This window comes from Homarus americanus, unplaced genomic scaffold (genome assembly GCF_018991925.1).
Source record: "Homarus americanus isolate GMGI-L3 unplaced genomic scaffold, GMGI_Hamer_2.0 scaffold24523, whole genome shotgun sequence".
Classification (NCBI taxonomy): Eukaryota; Metazoa; Arthropoda; class Malacostraca; order Decapoda; family Nephropidae; genus Homarus; species Homarus americanus.
In genome coordinates, this window is record NW_024744357.1 from 2,690,873 (window position 1) to 2,713,194 (window position 22,322).

Consider the following 22,322-nt stretch of genomic DNA (forward strand, 5'->3'; position numbering starts at 1 on the left):
AAAACTTTCAGGATAATTAGAATCTTAGCCAATGATGAGCCAGACTGCCTGATCAGTAAACAGTACATGACTCACTCGCTATGTAATAAGCTGTTCAAGGTATTTATGCAAGTGTATACACTGTTTCATTGTAATCAACTAATATTTTCTATATTAAAGCAAAAAAAAATGAGTTTTAACTCAGATATAACAGAAACAAGATGGCAACAATAAGGGCCATATTGGACATCAGATCCAAATAAAAATCATAGGACATCCTACTTAGTATTTATTGTAGTATTCATCTACTGCCTTCTACAGGTTACAACAACCTTGCATTCCAACAAGGTGTTGGAGCTGTCCTGTCCTTTACATAAGGAGTAAAGAGAACACCTACCATTTTTGGGGAGCTCACACGTACAGTACCCAGGACCTGCAACACGATATTAAGAAACCACCTACCATCTTTTGGAGGTCACGGATGGCTCGGATCCGGCGGGTATATTTGCGCATAACTGGCAGCACTCCAAGATGATGCGCATGGAGGGTCAGGAACCAACACTGACTGTGAAAATTTACTTCCTGGAATGTAAAATTCTCTCCTGAACCTGTGGTAAGAAGAAAATAAGAAAGTTATTTATAGAAAGAATGATGAGTAAAATCAGAAATATCTACTGTGACTTCACTTTAAAAATAATACAGGTACATTCTATAAACTCACTGAGCCGTAAATTTCCTAAAATTCCACCAAGACCGCTGATAATAAAATAAATATTAAGCTTGTAGTCAGTTCTTGTTATTGTTTGGTAAAGTAAAGTCTGAGCTCTACACCCTCAGGCCATTATACCCATGACATTTGAGACACTCTGCATTAGAAGGGGGTGAAGCCGAGAAAAACTCGTTTAAAGTTTTTCGAATTTCAAACAACCGTAACTTTGTTGTTTTTTATGCTAGAGGGTTCTCTTTTTATCGTGCAGCTCAATCCCTCTCCTAGCGAACTGTGAAAACTGGAAGTTAGTACTGTGAATAGTTATTATTTTATCGCAAGATGAATGAGAATAACTACCAGTGATGTACAGTTGTTTGATCTTCAGACCAACAATAATCATGCTTTTCTCCAAAATTTTCTTATTATTGTGGGCTAATACTGTAAAACAAGTTAATGATCACCAAAAACAGCACACGTCTCCCCCCCCCCATAAACCCCCAAAAATTAAATAATAAAAAACTCATTTCCCTATCAGTATTTATCTTTCTGTCCCTATTATTAGCCAAAGATTTATAATATTGTTAAGTATAATAATAATAAGGAAACACCACTACACTCATACCCCCACCATTAACCTCTCCCCTCCCCCCAACGTACTGCAATTAACATACGAATTCAAAGGCGGAGAAAGTTTGCATAATCTTTGGGAAAAACAGTATTTTAATAATAGTATTACAATCCTACTTTGTTTAGTTTCCTCATTTTATTATCCCTGAAGATCGTAGCAACTTGAAGTTACGTAAATCCTGAGGAGAGCATATAACTTAAATGGCCTCGTCATAATCAATCACGTACTGATCAAAGTCTTTCTCTGCACGCTCTAAAAATCGCCACACAGATTCTTCGTCAACTAAATCATTGATTATTGATGCCAGTAACAGTTCAATTTCTTTATAAGACTAAGTTATAGGCTCACTTTCACTAGCATTCGTTGGGTCAGGCTCACTTTCTTCACTATCAAGGTCAATGCATGTCTCGTCACTGTCCACTTCTACCTCCTCACAGTCTGTATGTTCTTGTTGTGATACATTAGTGTCACTGTTTGTGTTACCATTAGACTCACTTTCATTATTTTCATCTTCACTTTCGTCATCATTATTGCCGTCAGTGCATGTCACGTAACTCTGTACTGGAACAGTCTGCAAAAAGGTCTTGTGATGCATAGCAGTCACTGTGCCTTTAGGTCCTCACCAATCCCTAAGTCTACTGCTGGATGCTGATGAGCCTTCAACACCAGTATCTCCAGGTCCAGTGCTGTTTTTGCCTACATCACCTTCCGCAATCTGTAACCAACACTTGGGTAGTTGATGAGACTGTGTCCCCCACACCACACACAGCAGCCAAGCCTCCCACGACCTGTAGGCTTCTGGGTAAGGGAGGTTATGTGTCTTTGTCTTCCTCCTGTTCAGTTAAGCCCTATGCGGTTCCCTAGTGCTGCTCCGTGGATTCTTCCTGAAGTTTGTCAGTACAGTACAGGTATTTTAACAAAAGGAAGGTCTTACTCCCTCCCTGTGTTGTTCCTTTTCTTTTTTTAGAACATGCCTTCTCTCACAGAGGGACTATCCCTGTTTACACTGACAGGTCTAAGTTAGATGCAGGGGAGAGTTTTGGGGTAGTTTTTCCTGACTTCTGTCAGGATGGTAGTCCCCGTATTATGGCATCTATTTTTACAGCACAGCTTTTGGGAATTTTACTTACCCTCAAGCAATTTTACAAATTCTAGAGATTCTCGCTGTGCTATCCAGGCCTTAGGCAGTAAGACTCTCTTGGATCTCCTTTGCAAAAAGTGAAAATAATTTGATTTATTTTTTATTATTTCCTTAGCAAATTTAATTTGAAATTGAATAAATACACATGTGGTGCCATGTTACGTAGGTATAAATAATACTGTACACAAATGGCAAAATTCTTCCCAATTTATTGATGAACAAACTAGTTCCAAAATTTCCACTGTATATATATGACTAAGTGTGAATTTCCACTTCTGATATAACTAACTATGTACAGTGGGGTATGCTATAACGAACGGATCCTACTACGAATATTCCTATAACGAACGGTTTTACCTATAAAATTGAGAATGCTATAACGAACGAAACTCCTACAACGAACATTATTTAATTTTTTTTTTTTTTTTTTTTACTAATATTATGATATTCTTTATTTCAGGGGTTTCGATGCATATTTATGCACTTTTTTACAATTTTATATTATATTTTTCAGTGTTAAGTGGTTGTATTTGGTGGCCTGGAACGGATTAATCCTATAACGAACGAATGCTATAACGAAAAAGGTTCTAGAACCAATTAGATTCATTATAGCATACCCCACTGTAACAATCAATATTCCAGTTTTTCAGAGTATTTAAATAAAATATGCCAAAGCCAAGTTAGCCAAACTTGTACCATTAGCTCTGATCTTTGAAATTTATATCAATCTAAATATAATTTATAAGCAGTTTTTATTTTTTAAACCACATGTAGAGAACCGAGACACAGAGATACAGCTAAAACACAGACAGTAGTAGCCTTACTACTCTACTAACTTACATAAGGATGAATTGTGCAAAGTTTTGAAGAAAAAAAAATAAAAATGATATTTTCTAATCTCATCCCATTTAAACTAATTATTGAAATCAATATAATAGAATACCAGGATTTGAATTAGAAAAGCTTATAATAAAATATTTCATTTAAAGTACGTAATTATTGAAAACAATATACAAATAAATAATGGTTGCCCCTCTTGTACCGAGGATGGCCGGCCCAAGAGCCACCTAGGCATGAATTTGTTTAAGGTCTAGAAGCTGTCGCCAACACAACAACCACACCCTGAGTTAACACGCTCCCGCATGTACTGAGAGCTTCTGGAACTGTGCCTGTATAGTGTTGGGTGTACTCTAGCGAATTAATATGGACGTGACTCATGAAAATGCAGGGGTGGTCTGAAAAATGGCAAATGAAATTCAACACCAGCAAGTGCAGCGTACTTAATATTGGAAGAACAAATACTGTCAATGTATACAGCCTTAATAACATCAACCTAGAGAAGTCGACTTGTAAAAGAGACCTAGGGGTTAATGTTCGAAATAAGGCAAACAGAGTATTGGGTTTTATATCTAGAAGTGTAAGTAATAAGAGTGCAGAGGTCTTATTGCAACTATATCTTGCGCTAGTCAGGCCGTACCTCGATTATGCGGTTCAGTTCTGGTGCCCTTATTATAGAATGGATATCAATTCACTAGAGTCGGTGCAACGAAGAATGACGAAAATGATTCCGGGACTTAGAAAACTTCCATATCAGGATAGGTTAAAGAAACTAAACTTGCATTCCCTAGAAAGACAAAGAGTGCGGGGAGATATGATAGAAGTATTCAAGTGGGTGAAAGGAATCAATAAAGGTGACATAGATAAAGTTCTTATAATATCCGAGCAGGATAGGACTCGGAACAACGGATTCAAGTTGAATAAGTTTAGGTTTAGGAGGGAGGTAGGAAGGAACTGGTTTACAAATAGGGTGGTGGACGAGTGAAACAAGCTTAGCAACTTTGTAGTAAGTGCTGGAACGCTGGAAAGTTTCAAAGGGAGGCTGGATAGATTCATGGATGATAGAGAGTGGTAGTAACTCTCGACAGGAGCTGCCATGCACAGGCCAACCGGCCTATTGCAGACTCCTTATTTTCTTATGTTCTTATGTCAAGAAATAGTCCGAGAAGACCGGACAACTCGCCAACTGCACTGGCTAACCATTATCCTGGAATACGATCCGCAAATCGATTAACATCCAGGTCCCCAATTGCTGCTGGGTAAACAGAGGCAAATGACGTATAGAACCTTGCCCATAGTTTCAACCTGCCCGGAGATTGAACCTGGGTCTGCTTGCTTGGGAGAAGAGCATGCTGACCATTACACCACAGGTTGGCAATATACCCTGTAGTAGACTACCAGTATTTGAACTACAAAAGCTTATAATAAAATACACAGGTACATTTTCTATTACCTTTCAACACAAAAGCTTAGAATGGAATTAAATGTTTCAATCAAACAGTTATAAGAACTTGTGTTGCATACAATAATTGTATTCAGTAATAAAATTGTAGTTTAAAAACATGAGTATTTCACCGGCGTGAGCATTAAGATAACTTCCAAGTGGAATGTATACACCAATGTTGAATAATCATTCACTTTCCACTAATGAAGGTGGAGAGGATAGATGCTTGTTAGCAAGAAGACTTAATGTTGGGAGTATGTTATTATTGGTGTTCTACCAATCAAAAGGTTCCATCATGTGCTTGCAACTGTAATGTCTGGTATCTGTCCACTTCAGCTCTTGACAGTTAAAGTGGTTACACACTTTTTTTTTTAATCTTAAAAGAACTCCTTGGAATTAATTTTAGTTCTATAGACTGTTGCCTTCTCTCACTAGCTGGTCTCAGCACTTATCAAAATCCAAGTCACTAAAGTCATCAAACTGCACAAGACACTCTAGGTTCTGCAGTTTAGTTTCACTGGAATGTGCACTGACACTCTTCTTATATATCTTGCTTCCTCTTCTCAAGACAGCTGATGTCACTCTTTGTTGGTATCTTTGTATCTTGGATCAAGACATGTTGCCAGTATTGGATTGTTGTCATCAAGATACCTATGAAATATGTTCTACCTTGATGGCAGTGAGAAGTACTGCCTAACCCAGAAAACCGAGCATCTGCTGATGCTTTAGGGATTATCTCTGAAACAGTGCATGATCTTTGACTCACCTGAACAGTGGTCTTGTGGAAATTATCACTAGAGTAGAGAGCTTTCCTAAAAGGTTCCATTTGTTTTCATCAAACACCGGGAGGTTGGGGGCTTCAGGGCAGTAGTTTGTAATAGCAATTTTTTTTTTAAATATGTGCTGTTCCAATGAGTGTGGACATTTTTTATTAATATTGTATATTGAACTAAGAAAGAACACATTTATTGACCCAAAATATTTAATTTATGTGAGAGAAAATACGACTGGTTGTTGCATTCCAGAGCAGTTGACTCACAGTAAGATCTGCCATATGTGTAATAATGGAAATGGATAGTTTGGGCTGCCAGAGAGGAAAATTAAAGAAATAAAAATTGGCCGATACTGATACCAATACATCGGTACATCCCTATTCCACTCTCAATTTTCTCCTTCACAAGCTACATCCCGTGGTGCTGGACTTTCTCTATGGTAGCAGTTAACTCTGTTTGTAAGCATGCTGAGAAATAAAAGAGACTCTTTTTTAGGATGTAAGAAAGTGACAACCAAGTTAACACAAAACTTATATTTTCATGTTACACCAGCTACAACATCTTAAGACACAAAAAACTCAACAACATGAAATGGGGGTGTCTGTGAAGCATAGGGTGTTCCTTGTTGTGTGATCCCACATATCATAATGTCAACAAACCTCAAACTGGGGCATTAGGTAACTGTCAACACCCGTGCAGTTTGATAAACAAAACATTGCAGGGCTGTAGTGAAATCTCGTATGAAGTACTTTATACGGTGAGGAATTGAACTTACTTCTCAACAAGTGGCTGGTTGAAACTGTTTAATTGTCAGATGAAACAACAGTTCGTAACTGATGTATGGATGTGGTGGAAATGAATTCTTAGCTAATTATTCAGGTAAATTCAGCCATCATTTTTGTGGGATTTGAGTCAACCAAGTCAGGCATAAGAGTCATACAAGATCCTGAAATGTGTGTCAAGAAACAAGTTACGCTACTGGAATCAAATACTGTACAGATCATCCACTTACGTAGCTTTTTTACCCATTCCTCCACCTCGTCTTGGGTTAAGGTCAGGCGGGAGTCTTTTGATACGTCCACCAGAGAGTCCGGGTGGACCATGTAGTAAGGATCCACCTTATCTAGTTTTACCTGCAAACAGAATACAGTACTGTAAACCAAACTATTTTCTTCAACCTACCTCCTTTCCCAAAATCATAAACATTCTACATAGGCTGCATTATCACTAAGATTTTTGAAGACGAATAAAACCATATTGCTTTCATGTTATTTAATGAATTTTTTTATTTTTTTTAAATGTTGATCTTGAAGTAAAGTTCCATGTTTCAATATATCTCACCTTAAAACAAAGTTGTTGGAGCACAGAAAGCAAATTAATCATGGGTCCATCTCCAGCTACCAGGCGTTCCTCCACGTGGATCTGTGCACGGCGCTCATTGTAGCGGATAACTTTGGCGAGATATAACAGAACCGGTTCCCGGGAATTTGTATTTACCAAAATACTGTGGAAGAGTTTGTGGAGTATTGTCTGAAATATAAAAATTTGGATTTTGAGCTTTAACTTCAAACTTTCACCTTGGATACTTAAAAACTATCAGTGAATACATACTTATGCACACATGTGTACACATATACAAACACACAAATGCATAGAACTGGCCAGCAGTTCCTACACAGATCACCCATGATTCACAACCCGACATCTATTGCTCCATCGCCAACACTGAACAACTGCAGCCCATGAAGCATTTGTTCAGACTCAAGATGAGTTATAATTCATTAAAGTGTGTTTTGAAATGATGGAATTCGTGTTGAAGTGAGAAAAAGTGGTGCCTTAAAGGAGTTTCTTGGTGTTTATTATAGGACTGTGGTCACATACCCCATATTTCCTACTGAAATACATGCAGTCGTATCGCAGCTTAAGCGCATTTAACTTAACGCGCTTGGCTTGGGGAAAAAGAAACGATGCAGTGAGTGTAAGAGCATATAGCTGGGGGAGGTACTTCCATCCGCGCCTCCTTCTCCGGGATCAGAGTTTTAAACATACTCTTCCGTTGAAGAGGGTCGTCGTGCTTCAACCTGAGTTTTAAGAAAAATGAGTCCTGAAGGACACCGCACTATAGCGCTTGACAGGGAGGAGTGGAGGTAAAATTAACTAATTCCAATACACGTTGGGTAATCTTAATCCGAAATGCTTGGGGCCTATGGTGTAGAGGATTTGGGATATTTTCGGACTTGGAATACCTATATCCTGTATACAGAACCTGTATACAGTGAATCCTCGAAGATCCGGACTAAAAGAAGGGACCACCTGTCCAGAAAAGTCGATTGACTGAATTTTCCGCCGAATAATAAATTATATAAAAAACACCAAAAGTACAGTACTAGTGTAGTGATAAACAAATTACTGTATATTAACCAAGCATTTACCTATGATAACATAATAAGAAACATTGTATCATTACTAGAGTGAATGAAATAATATTCCCACAAACAATCGTCAACTCTGTTTATGTTTCCCACCTCCTCGGGCAACTGTGTCCCTTAAGCTGTTACAATGGCATCTAGGTAAAGTATAAGGAAAATAAAGCATGTTAGTTTAAGTACTCATGATAAACTAAAGATAACCAAGAGATTAGCAGCAAGTTCAACAGTGCCTCTGTTACTGCCTGGCACCATTAATTCATACATTCTTAACATTACTGTTGTTTGCCTTTGTTTCCTTATATAAATGTATAACAATTTGACACTCCAACTCCAATTGTACCTGAAAATGTAATCCCTGGATTTCAATGTAACTTATAAATCTATACAGGCCGATAAATGGTGGGAGGGCTGTAGCATTAGTGCACGAACCCCTTCGCTATGGAGACGCCACTTTTAATATTTTATATGGCTAACGCCAAACGATTTTCTTCAGCTCAGAGGGGACCCCGTAAATAAGGATTAAGTGATAGCTGGACAGCTTCAGCTCTTGAGGGCCTTTTGGGACAACCTTTGCATCTAATCTCATCCACTTGAAATAATTTGGTGTGAAAGAGAAAATATCATTAACTACACCGATGACACAAAAAAGGCTAGTGTTATACAGAAGGCCACCTGGCTTTACCACCAATGTTTACCTCAACAATAAAAACTTTATCCAATACTAATACTGTATCAGATAAATGTAAAGTAATGTTTCCATTAATAATGTACACTATTTGGTTTTTGGTGATGCGTTGGCCGCAATCGCCTAGGACAGGAGATCATCTAAGCACTAGTTCACATCAACAACACAACTGTGACCTACTGCCTTTTAAAATTACTCCAGTCCTCCCTTGGTCAACAGAAAACCCACCAATCAAGATTCAAAAAACTCTGTTACCACATAGTATTTCAGATACTTTGCATATACACACACACAGACTCATATATCACCTTCCTTCATGTACAATAACAAAGAGAAACCACTTCATTTTAGGGAAGTGTTTATTATTTAACTTTAAAATACCTTTACTGTACTTACTATGATAATTTATGATAAAGCAATGCAGATCAATAGTTACTTACAGTGCGCATGTGATCTAGTTCTCTCGCTAGATCCTGCAAGCCATCAGGTACTGTTCGGCCATTGCTCTGATGTTTAACAAATTTGTCCACCACACGGGGATCATCCTCTGCAAAAAGTGAGAGCCCGAGGAATGGTCCAAGGAGAGTGGCAAAGAGAATCTCCCGACCAACTGTTTGAGATTCACTTTTTGGACACCAGTTACTCTGAAAAACAGGGCCAAAATTTTTAAATTCTGCATACTAAACTGTCAGCTATTATTATGGTTATTGCTAACACTCAAAACATTTTATATTATTCACAGACTACCCCAACCCTTGGATACTCAGTCAACCATTCAGACAGTAAGAAATATGTAAAATTTTTCCTCATCATGACAATTGTCCACAGATCACAGATTGATACTTCATATCCTGAAACACAGTGAGTACTATAGCCTACTGCACATCTACATTAATACCAAGGGTGTATGAAAAAGCAATTTCACACAAAGACATGCAGTCATTTTATGTTCAAAAGACAGGCTGGAGTTTTTTTGTCATATGATATCTGTGTTCAATGGAGTGAAAATTATTTTCATGGATAACAAACATGATCAAATTGAATTACCTATATTATTAACCCTTAAGCCCCAGGTTAGGGTGCTGCTGGCAGTACCTCCCCAGCGGGTTAAATAGAAAAAAATCAACTTTTCAAAAAAAAAAAAAAAAAAGGAAAATAGGCGGACGTTCTGTAACGTCACCCGGGCCCTAAGGGTTAACATTTTTATTTATTTATTTTTTACTGAAATAGTAAACTGAAACAACAGATAAACGTGCTATTTCGGTGATGGAGAGAAGAATAAAGAAAACTTTCAACTCACAAAGCATCCACCAAGACCTTTAGGGGGGGGGGGGATTTAAATTGAATATTTTGTTGTCAAGACAAAAACAAATTGCATAACTTTGCACTCTGGGCATGTAAACATCCACTACATGTGACCGGGTGTCTCAGCCATTTTCCCCAGGTCTCTCAGGCAATTGGGCCAAATAGGAATGTAAAATAATTTGTCTCTATTTTGCATTCATAAACATTTTATTTCTTTCCTCTCATTTCTCACAAACTCAACACAGTCCTGGACAACAATGTAATAAATAAAAAATATAAGGCTTTACTAATTCATTTTGTCATGACGAATGTTTTTATATAGAATAACAAGGACCACGTGACAGCAACACTGCGTCTCCAACTGTCTGGCCTGCCTGGGTGAACATAAACAATACTATATTTTAGTTTTCTTTCAATAAATTAGATTACCTTTGTCATTTTCCACCTGATTACATTAATTATATTTATTTCTATTGGTTTATTTGACTTCTCAAGAAAATATAACAAATTATTTATGTAAAAACTTGATAAAAAAAATAACCACACTGCCTTACGTCACCAAAACAATACCAAGTTCTTTGTAAGTTTGAGACAAAAGAAATATATGGTAATGCAAACACACTTGAATAAAAGTTGTTGAGACCTCTAAGCTACGTAGTGTGTCATGATAGTTTTGTGTGTCAAGGAGACAGTGAACGAGGGAGGAATAAATATGAGATAAGGCAGGGAGGCTAGGCAACTGGGTCAGGTTAGATAAAGGTCCGACTCATACATAGCCTACATGTAAGCATAAAATTGCACACATACATACATTGGAAATCTATCTGGAGAAAACTCATCTATAACTGACTCAACTGAATTACCATTTACTTTATTAGAAATATATTTACGCTTTTTTTGTATTAACAGTAAATGTCTCTGGTTATGATATTGACCAGAATGAAAATGACTATGTTTGTAGCAGTAAACATTGTGCAGCTGGTACTGTGGACTTTCTTATCATTTCTGACTGACTTGCTCTAAATCTGTGGTGTGGCAGGCCTACACACAGCTCTGTCCCTCACCCCAACACACCCAAGACAGCAATATTTGTTGTCATTAATCCATTAGTCCCTTTTCACATTCTACTTCACATCACTGATACAATATGATTTTTTTTGTTAGTTAGATATGATATAAATATGTTGTGTGGTATGCTAGTGTGTCTGTGTCAATGAACAAGGGAGGGATAAATATGGGATAGGGCAGGGAGGCCAGCTCTGTCCCCCCCCCACCACACACCCACACCTGCCAGGGAGAGTTGCCACTGGTCCTGTTTTCACTTATTTAGGCTATAAGATGTCATTAGTGAACAAGGGAATTCATAAATAGAGCAGCATTTATAAACAGTGGTGATGCTGCAGTGACAATGCTGTCCTACTATCTTCAAACAGCAGTGATGCTTAATGGGTTAAAACATTATGCAGGTGACTGATAACAGTCTTACTGAGTATTACCATCACCATAACACAACTCACCATGGAGACCATTAGACTGCAGATTGGTCGGGATGAGGAGTTGATGACCTTAATCTCTGTGAGCATATCCAGTGATTCAAAGACTCTGGTGTATGTGCGGGACGTGACGCTACAGCTTCTCATGGCTGAACTTAAACCCTGTAGAAGTGGTCCAAATACCTAGAGGGATGGAAACATCACTATAAGAAAATCTATCCTTACAAAACTCATAAGTAACAATTAGTTCTACACCTTGTTTCTCACTTACAAGCACTGTCTCACGGGACATAAGGTGGCCCCACCCCAAGAGCAGCAATACACACCCAATCATACAGCGTACTGTAAACAGTGTTTTTGGATGTACAATATTTTGTTTTGGTGGTCCTTCTTTACAAAAATCATCCAAATATAACTACCACTAACACCAATTTACTATCACTCAGAATCGAGCATGATGATCATCTAGCTATGATACAATGATACGAGTTATTAAGGATGTTACCTTCGTTGGTGAGCTCTGAGGTGACTCAAGAGGCTGAAAGAGAATCCGAGTCTTACGTACATTCACCTTAAGGCCGAAGTGTGCATACCCATCTGCGTAGGTGTTCAGGATCTCCTAAAGTCGCATTCAGTGTGAACGACAAGGGTGAGGTCGTCTGCATACTGAAGTTCAGTAATGGAAGCTGCCGACACCTTTGTTCTTGCCTGGAGTCATCTTATGTTGAAAAGACCCTTCATCCGGTACTCGATGTCCACCCCGCTGGCTAAATTGGCACTGGCATGAGTAGGGAAGGCAGCCAAGAAAATGGAAAAGAGAATTGGTGCCAGTACACACCCTTGTTTAACCCCCGTTTGGATGGGGAAGAACTCAGGCTGGGTGCCATTGTACAAGACACTGCCATTCATGCCATTGTGGAGTTGTCTCACAATGGTGATGAATTTTGGTGGGCAGCTAAAACAGCTGAGGGTCCGCCAGAGAGCTTCCCTGTTGACCGAGTCGAAGGCCTTCGTAAGGTCAATGAAGGCCATGTACAGGTCACAACGCTGTTCTCTGCATTTTACTGCATCTGGCGGGCAGCAAAAATCATGTGAGTGGTGCCACGTGATGATCAAAAGCCGCATTGAGATTCTGGAAGGAAGTTTTCTGCCTCAAGAAGGAGTATGTTTAGGAGGATTCGGGAGGTAATCTTGCCACCTACATACAGCAGCGAGATCCCATGGTAGTTGCCAGTCTGACTAGTCTCCCTTGTTCTTATAAATATTAACAATGGAGGTATCTTTAAGAGCTTGGGGGATTTCGTCCTTTTCCCATATATTCTCCAGGAGAGAGTGGAGACAGCTGGTAAGCAGAGGTCCCCCTGCATTATACACCTCGGCTGGGATTCCATAAGGCCCTGGGGCTTTGTTATTTTTCATCTGTTTGATGGCAGTAGCTACCTCATCCAGGGATGGAGGATAGCTGAGGTGTGTCAGTTCTGGGTGCTGAGGGACCTGCTGGGTAGTCAGGACATCTACATCAGTGTTTCGGTTGAGCAGCGAATGGTAGTGCTCTTTCCAGCGCTGAAGGATGCCTTTTTCGTCTTTAATTAAAGAGTTACCATCAGATGAGCGAAGGGGGGCTGCACCATGAGTGACTGGCCCATAAAATGTTTTAGTGGAACTGAAAAATTCACACATGTTGTGGTGATCTGCAAGTTTTGAGTTTCACATGCTTTATTTTTAAACCATTCGTTCTTTAGATTGCAAAATCCCGCTGGGCCGCCGCTTTCTTCTTGTAGGAGGTATCAGCTTTGATCCAAAACTGAGGGTTGTTCTGCCAGTCAATTAAAGTCATTTTCATCAAACCAGTCCTGGTGCATTCTTTCGATCTGGCTGAGAGTTTTTCTGCAGGTTTTTGTCATGACAGCGTTGAGAATACCCCATTCGGCACTGGGATTTGGGTTGTTTGTTGCCGGGTTATTTATCAGCCTATATTCGAGCTGCTCTCTGAAAGCATGTGCTACCGCTGGATCCTCCAGATGCATAGTGTTAAAACCTCTTCTGGAGGCTTGTTGTTTTCACCGTTTTGGGGCGATGTGAAGTGAGATTTTGGCTCTGACGAGCTGATAATCAGTGTCACTCTCCAACCACAGAGCCCGACAAAGGAAGGTCAATGCCAGAGATAAGACCCTGGTGACCCCAGGGGACCAGGATGACAGTTCCTAGACCATAGGAGTGCCAGGCCCCCTACCGGTAGCCACATTGTGACCAGCTGATTGATTTGATCAGGCCCAACCAAGTCGCCCATCTAGCTGGAATAGGGGATCAAATAAGCGTGTTGCGAGTTGCAGAGCGCAGTGTCGCTCAACCATTGGGACTACCGTCTCCCAGCATTATGGGCCACCACACATGGTAAAAATGTGGGCGAGTATTCTAGCCCCGGCGGTCTGGGCGGGGGAAGATGCTGCCGGTCTGGTGTCAAAACCAGCAGCAGGATAGGAGCCATTTTGTGTGGCCCCTCCCTAGTGACCCACCCATTTAGGGAAACCCTTCCCCTCCCACTGAGGAGGAAGGGAAGGGGGGCCCAAGCACCCTCTGGAACAGCTCACCGGATCACTGGGACTCACCGCGGCAAGGCAGCTCCCACTGGGGAGGGAAGGGAGGGCAACTAAAGAAATTAACAGTAGAGACCACTCAGGGTGCCATATAAAAAATTTACCTTGATAAGTAAAGATCATTTAAAATGAGTCGACTAAAACTCTCAAAATTTCATTAAGAGATTCTTTGTAGGACCCGTGTCAGTTCATAAAATAAAAATGTGAGTAAACAGTCAAATTAAATCATAACTGTGGAGGTTTTCCACTCCAGTGACAAAAACACAACTGGGGATGAGGTATGCCATCTCTTATTGTTGTCTTCACTATAGCAAATTCTTGTTGGCTCTTGGTCAAAGCCTTCCTAGCTTACATAAGGCTTTCCTTCATTAATATCTGTACTGGCATCCTATTCACCTCAGATATTGTTCTCAGGCACATTACTAAACTTTTTTCAATTTGCTTCGTTCTTTTGTAATCATAAGATAAAAATGGACGAGTTGACGGTTCTGGGTAAACACAAGAAATACACTCTGCCATATTCGTAGTGATACGGTATATATAATTTGTAATAAAAGCTTAAAGTCCTGCTATAATAGTCAAGATAAGTTTATTTCTCTAGAAACAGGGCCGCCATTTGCAATGACATCACCACCTTCCCTGCAGACGACGCTCTCCAACAAACTCACCGCTGCAGTCGGAGGTAGTACAAAGGATGGCCTCTTTTGACCCCAAATGCCACATTGAGGAAAGTTTTAAGGTTTTTTTTTTATAGCCAAAGTCATGGACATTTCGTAAGTGAAGAAATGTGTCGTGAAGAGCTGCTTCAAACGTAGGTTGGATGGATATACAATATGAGCAATAGGGGTTGGGTGTAAATGGGACTGCCCAGTATGGGCCAATAGGCCCATGCAATTTCCTCCATTCTTATGTTCTTATGGACATAAAAAAACTTCCATGTTCATACCAGCTCAGCTGTCATGTATTCTTACCTGGTAGACTTTCTCTTTTTTTTTCAGTGCATTTACAGAGTATATCAGTACTAGATGGAGATACGAGTAAATTTAGAAGTCATGACATTGTCTGGACTTTGTTTTGAGAATGCCTGATGGTAGGTTAACATGACAACATAGTGCTGTTATTGTTTTAATGATTCACTGATGAACCACTGGGATATATCATCATTTATATAAATTAATGAGTAAATCTTTACTTTAAATACCATAAGTATTTTGATGTATAGATTCGAGGTAGGCTACAATGGGTAAATTTTAACTTTTGGTCATCCCTGTACTTAAGACATGCAGACTATGTTTCTGATGGCTTGCGTTGTGTTATGAATGATTTAGACCTTCATTTCTATCGGAACTCACTAGTTTCGAGTTTCCCCCCCCCCTCCCCCTTACCTGTGTAAGTTAAGCTAATCTTATAACTTATAATATAACTCATCATACCCTAACCTAACCTAAGCTAACCTATGACCTGTATTTTCTTATGCGATCGAAAAATGTTTTGCGACAGAAATCCTGTAGATATAATGTGACTTTTTGTTTAAAGTACTTAATCCCATAGTTAGAATTGTAAGGTTCCCCAGATGACCAAAACCAAAATAATACCAATATTGTTTGTAATGTTTATACTGTACAATGAAATTTGCAGTATGGGCAGCTAATATCCATTGAATTAGTTGATGTAATTAACAATACAGTAAAATGTCGATTAAAGAGATTTTATTTAAGATTATCGATTTAAAGCAACACCCATAATTAAGAACAATATTTTAATTTAAAGCGAATCTTTCCTATTTTGTGCGAGTCAATCTGGCGCATCATATTTTAAATTTCGCGCCCAATGTTTCTCTGGGCAAAGCTGTACTGTACATGTACTCAAAATAATGTACTAAATGATTACTAAAACTTTTGTCTAGTGCAAACTATAGCATGATTATATTCAAATTAATCACCATCTTATAAGAATTCCAGCAATGTAAATTATATTCTCCCCGGTCACTTCTGACATTTTATAAACAAAAAACAAAAACTCAATCTAAAGGACATAAATAAACAAATAAATACTTCAATAGACCTTCGGCCCCAACTGTCAAACAAGTCACTGTCACCTCCCCTCCACCCCCTCCCTCCCTCTCCCCCATCTTCCCAGCCAGGGTTTGGTGGTTATAGGCTTACAGTTTTTATCTTATATAATATCACAAACTAAAGTTAGGAGAATATAAATTACATTGCTAGAATCCTTGCAAAACAGCGAATAATTTGAATATAAACGTCATGTATTTTGCACAATACATGAAAAATGTAGCCCTTTGTAATAAAATTAATTAGAACTAAAATTTGTATGTCTAATGCAAACTATAGCATGTACATATTTAAACTAATCACAATCTTATAAGAATTCCAGCAATGTTAATTATATTCCCCCAGGTCAGTTCATTGACATTTTATAAGAGAAAAACTTAGTCACTCTTAAGGACAGATAAATAAATAAGCACTAGACCTTGGCATCAACTGTCAAACATATCACCTCCCACCCTCCCCCCCCCATCTTCCCAGCCAGTAAACAGACCATTTCACACACCATAATTTTAGCTGTGTTGATTTATGAGTGTTTGTTTTAACATAGGACTACAAAAAACAATGTTTTGTTTATTCTAGGAGATGGACTGAGGTGCATCTGGGTAGACTCAGTTTTTTTAGTATTTTGTGTTTCTCTCAAGTACCAAACTAAATTATTCCATTGAAACAACACTTCGATTTAGTGCGAATTCGGTTTAAAGCGACCTCTCTTGGAACCTATTTCGTGTTATATCGACGTTATACTGTATTTATATGCTGTATTCAAAATAGTATTACTGCGTTGCACAGTAAAGCACAAATAATTATCTAATAATATTTATTTACAGAGCCGATCAGCCGAGAAGGTTGGACAACGATAATGTTCATCCAGGGTTCATCAAGGCAGATGAAAGAAATTTACCAAAAGTAGATGTCTTTATGGTAGTAGAGTATTATCAAGAACTCCGCCAACCAGCTATGAAGTACTGTATGTTAAATTACATGTGCCATGTGATCATCTCAAGCCCATCCCCTGGCCATGGTCATTCCTACCGTAGTCCTTCTACAACATTAAATATTGACATTAATGACAAAAACTTATATTTTCCAGACATGAAATAGAGAACAGTGGTGAAAACTTCCATGTTCGAGTTATCGGTCTTTTGCATCATTTTGGCAGCCAGCAAGTAAATACACACGATGATGCTTGAGCAGTAATTTATTTTAACCTAAAAATAAGGTATGCCTGTGTATATCAACTTAATACAGTGACCCCTCGTTTAACGAACACCTTGGTTAACGAAATTTCGATTAACGAACTGCCTTCCATAAGGATCTTCAATTCGGTTAACGAAAAAAATTCGGTTAACGAAGTTCTTACGAACCGACCTCAACATGTTTTCGCTTGCACTGACCGGGCAACCAGCTTTAGTATCAGTCCGCCAATACATTAATCGGTTCTAGGGCTTAAATTCCTTACTATTTTAGTAAATATCAAGAAGTTTATACTATTCAATAATTTTAAAAGTTTAATATTCAATTTTTTAGTCATTTTAACAATTATTGAACATAATTGAAGGTAAAGTGACTAGTTTAATGCGCGGCATCCAGCCTCTTAACACAGCAAACAGGAGTTAGTCTCTCTCTGTTTTCACTGGAGGTAACATCTTGCTTGAGACTCTCTTCAACTAAACGCTTTTTTTCTGTGTTTCCAAGCAAATTATTGGTCCTTTTGAAATATATTTTACATATTGACAATATATAATGCAGTGCAGTGTTGATTTAAAGAAAATAATCTTGAATTACACCAAGAGAGCTAAAGTTTTATAGGTGAAATGGTGCCATGGGCTGACTTCTCTTCCACCCCAATGCCTTCTCTTCTTCCTTCTCCTCCACCCTCATTCTAATTCCCATCATCATCATCATCATCCAGGAGCCTTCTACATACACACCTCAAAGTAAGTGAACTTTTCTACCATTTTTGTTGAATTTAAGAAATTTTCGGTGAGCTGGAACCAATTACCCAAAAACCCATTGAAACAATGGTTTCGGTTAACGAACTTTTCGGTTAACGAACGACCTTCTGGAATGGATTGAGTTCGTTAACAGAGGGGTCACTGTACTCACATCAAAATGATCTTCACAACATGGGGAAATGTCATCGAGCAGCAAACCACCATCTCTTTCTTATCTTCTTATCTTTCGGTAATGTGATGAATATTTTGCCTGGTGAGGATTTGTCGGTACTCTTGCACATTGGCACGACGCACCGACGACTCTCTGTCCTTTCCTTGAACATTGTCTATGGCCACAAGTCCTGTATTTCTGCTGGTAACAACACATACACCACAGCTGGCTGCCTCCAGGCTCCTTCTCGGTGGCTCGAGCCAGTCTGTGACATCACAACCAATCACAGGGCTTTTCGCAGTCACGTGACCTTTTAGCAACTTTAACCCTTCCATTTTTTACACTTTTTGGCGCAATTTATGAAAAAATATTATTACCATAGTGAATTTAAGCGATATATTTAACCATTAACCTGCCATCTTACGAAAAAATTCCGACCGACTACTCGTCCATTAAGCACCAAGTTTGACAAACCCTAGAAGCCCAGCCAAAGAGCTCAAGGGGACCCTAATAAGTTGTCCCCAATTACAAGAAGCCATCACACAGATGGTGTTAAGCCAGATAATAATGATGATAAAGCTTACTGTACAGTACAGTACTGAATTTAAATCCCACTAACAACAGCAAGGAACACCATACCTTGGTAAATACAGCTTGACTTTCTGAGGTGTGATGTATAAGATCACACAAGAACCCACGTGGCAGAGACTCTGTTAGCAGGGGATGGAGTAGCAGGGATGGGGCAGGAACTGCACACTTTGTTAGATAACCTGTAAATTACACAAAATTCAAATTTCAAACTTAATAAAAATAAATTCTGTACATAACACAAAGTCTGAAAAGGGTCAATTCTAATGTTTTAAGTACTAAAGTAGGTTACAATTATACACTTAGACTAAACAAAGTGGATATAAAAGTAATAAAACTTACAGGTCTTTTTATAGCAGAATAATGATACAGGGTATCACACAGTCAACATGGGATTGAATATGCTACAAAATCTTTGTGTAAAATTCAATGACCGTATACAGTATACCTGTACTTGTGTATAAGCAGGTTTCATATATAGTTCGATCCCCAATTTTTTGGTAAAAAAGCCTGAGACACTATTTATAGCAAGACACCAGATTCACACCAACGTGTCTTGGTCGTGCCCACCAACACAACAGCTGATGCTATGAACGGTGTTACCAACTCTGAAAATTAATTCCCAACAGTTATCAACTCCAATGAGGAATAAGGTAAAATAAATGTACTGTACCTGCACACTATTATCTCTCTATACCGATATCCTTGGTGAGCAGCAAGTTCGGTCTAGTATAGGAAAGTTTTCAGTATAAAACAAATCTTAAAAATTTATCCAATACTGTACTGAACTCTGTTCGGTATACTGCAGGGGTAGAAATTCACATATGCCCGGTCGCCCGAGGTGACCAAAATATCATAAGGGTGACAAGATTTTACAATTTTGCTGGTCTGGGATCGCCCGATGGGTGAGTGGACCGATGACAGTGGTAAGCCACACTCAATGTGTATAAGAGCTTCATATAGAGAATACACTATTAATGCTAGGTAAACTTTGTTGCTGTAAAAAATATTGAGAGAGGTGATGCTGTATCTATCAAGAAATGTGTTTGCTCTACGATGAATTCATGCGATGGCGAAACTTGGAAGCAGAAGCTAGTTGGCATTGGTACAGATGGAGTCAGCATTATGAATGGGTGCAGAAATGGTTTAGTAGCTCGATTGAGAACAGATCTAGAGAAACCGGAGTTGGAAGGCATCCATTGCACTGCACATAAAATTGAAATTGCTTACAAGGATGCAGTAAAGGATGTTCCACTAGCCAAAAAGGTTGACTTACTGCTGCTAGGCATATACCTGTTCTATGAAAAAGTTCTCTCAACAGGAGCATGTTGAAGCATGCTCATGACATATGTCAGGTGCCATTTCTGGTTCCAACACGTGTGGGTGGTACAAGGTGGCTCTGGCATATGCTGCAGGCATTGGAGCATCTACTGAAGAGTTACAAGGCTGTTGTACTCCACATGCAGCAGATACAGAACCCTGATGATCCTGTGTACCACAAGGATTCATCCAGAAAAGCTAAGAACTACCTGCTCCTTGTGTTGACATAGTCCAGTACCTTCACCTCCTACTGGATGTGGTGCGGTGCCTTGGGGGCTTATCAGAGCTGTTCCAGCATAGTTAAACCAATATTTCTGCTATCGTGAATGAAATTCAGACTGCAGTTGATGTACTTAACAAATATTTGACTTGGCCAGGACCCAGCCTGAGAAGGATTATAGAAGGTGACACGACCAAGGAAAGAAGCCGAGTGGTAGAAGCAACACTTTCAAGACTGCAAGGCGTGATATGCTGACACCACTGATTTCAAGTCTAAACAAAAGATTTATTGACATGGCCAGTACGATTCTCCAGAACGCATGGATTCTAAATTTCAAATTGTGGCCTGCAGAGTACAGTGGGAATGAAGATTTCGGGGATAGCGCCGTGCAAGCGTTGGCCCAGGCTCTTGAGAAAACACTGATGGAGGCAGAGGTGAATCCTACTTTGGTAGAGGATGAATGGACTGTGCTCAAAAGTTACATTTACAAGAGGAAGACATCACTTATTTCAAGACTGTCTTGGCAAAAAATCAACCAATCATACGGAGAACGGTGTGCCTCATTTCTCCATCTGGTTGACCTACTGCTTTCCATTCAAGCTAGTTCGGCTGATGCTAAACGTAGTTTTAGCCAGGTTAAACTCATTAAGCCAGACTGGTGCAGTCCTCTCACTGATGACCACCTGACGGATCCCATGATGGTTTAGTTGCAAACAGAGAGTGTTGGCAACTTCAATCCGGACAAAGCCATTGCCAGATTCCTAACAACTGGGGCCAGCCGTGTGGATGGCTACACTCACACTGCTGGCTGCAGCACAGTGGAAGATCTGGACGACAGCAATGAGTTGAACGAGGAGTATGTACAGGAAATGCTTGTTCAAATGCAATGAAAAATCTGTGCTCCATGCAAATTAATTTAGTTAATATGTGATTATTCTAGTGTTGGTTTACAATTTCTACTACTAAATAAATATCACACAGCAAATATGTGCTCCATGCAATTAATTTAGTTATTACAGTGTTGGTTTAAGATTTCTACTACTAAATAAATATCACACAGCAAATATGTGCTCCATGCAATTAATTTAGCTATTACAGTGTTGGTTTATGATTTCTACTACTAAATAAATATCACACAGCAAATATGTGCTCCATGCAATGAATTGAGTTAATATGTGATTATTCCGGTGTTGGTTTATGATTTAACATGGTTTCTACTAGTAAATAAATGTCACACAGTAAATAGAACTTTGTATAAACCCGGTAAGTGCCAATGTTTAATGTTTCTTGACAAATTGTTTAAGGGCCAGTAAAAATTTATAAGGACTAGTAAATTTTCAAATCTATTAGTCCCACTGGCGACTATGAAAAAATGGTGAATTTCTACCCCTGATACTGTACTATATGAGAAAAGTATTTTTAGACCAGATAAATTTTCACAATATCAGATTTTTTTGGTTATATAAAGTATAATTTGGTAACACGCTGACATAATACAGTGAGTGTATGAGTTTATCTTGTCAGAGTTAAGGTAAAGAGTTGTGTTAATTTCTATAATATGTGAGATACGTAAGTTACTTAAATAAAAGTATAAAAAAAAATAGTATTTTTTAAAAAGTAAATACCCAAAAATGTTACTTGAGTACAGTACTCAAGTAAATTTATTAAGTTACTTTACAACTCTGCAGTTCTTCTACTGTATACAATTAATGCAATCTTGGGTCACCCACCTGAGAGAAGCAAACTGGAGTGAGCAACACACTGACGCCGTACTTCCACCAGTAACGTCAACATGGGAGGGGAGCTGCTTCTCTGTAAGTGATAATAAGGGATAAATATACACTTAATCATACTTCTTATACCTTGTCACACTCTCAGTCTCAGGTGCTACATTCACATTTAGCTTCAAACTCTTATATTACTGGGTACGAGAGCATCACCAGTACGTGCACAAGGTGCTCACCAAATTTATTCCCCATGCCCATAAACCAGTTCTTTA

At 38.9% G+C, this 22,322-nt stretch overlaps 1 protein-coding gene across 2 annotated transcripts in view; it reads right to left on the reverse strand.

The window, feature by feature from the left end:
* LOC121877895 (ubiquitin conjugation factor E4 B-like) overlaps positions 1-22,322 on the reverse strand; it is a 119,703-nt gene that overhangs the window by 65,461 nt on the left and 31,920 nt on the right. For both annotated transcript variants that reach the window (XM_042383841.1, XM_042383840.1), the window contains exons 8-14: positions 22,054-22,135; positions 18,835-18,965; positions 11,448-11,606; positions 9,066-9,269; positions 6,853-7,041; positions 6,524-6,644; positions 442-587 (exon numbers count right to left, since the gene is read on the reverse strand). In XM_042383841.1, coding sequence (XP_042239775.1) covers positions 442-587; positions 6,524-6,644; positions 6,853-7,041; positions 9,066-9,269; positions 11,448-11,606; positions 18,835-18,965; positions 22,054-22,135 — 1,032 coding nt within the window. The remainder of the gene's footprint in view (positions 1-441; positions 588-6,523; positions 6,645-6,852; positions 7,042-9,065; positions 9,270-11,447; positions 11,607-18,834; positions 18,966-22,053; positions 22,136-22,322) is intronic.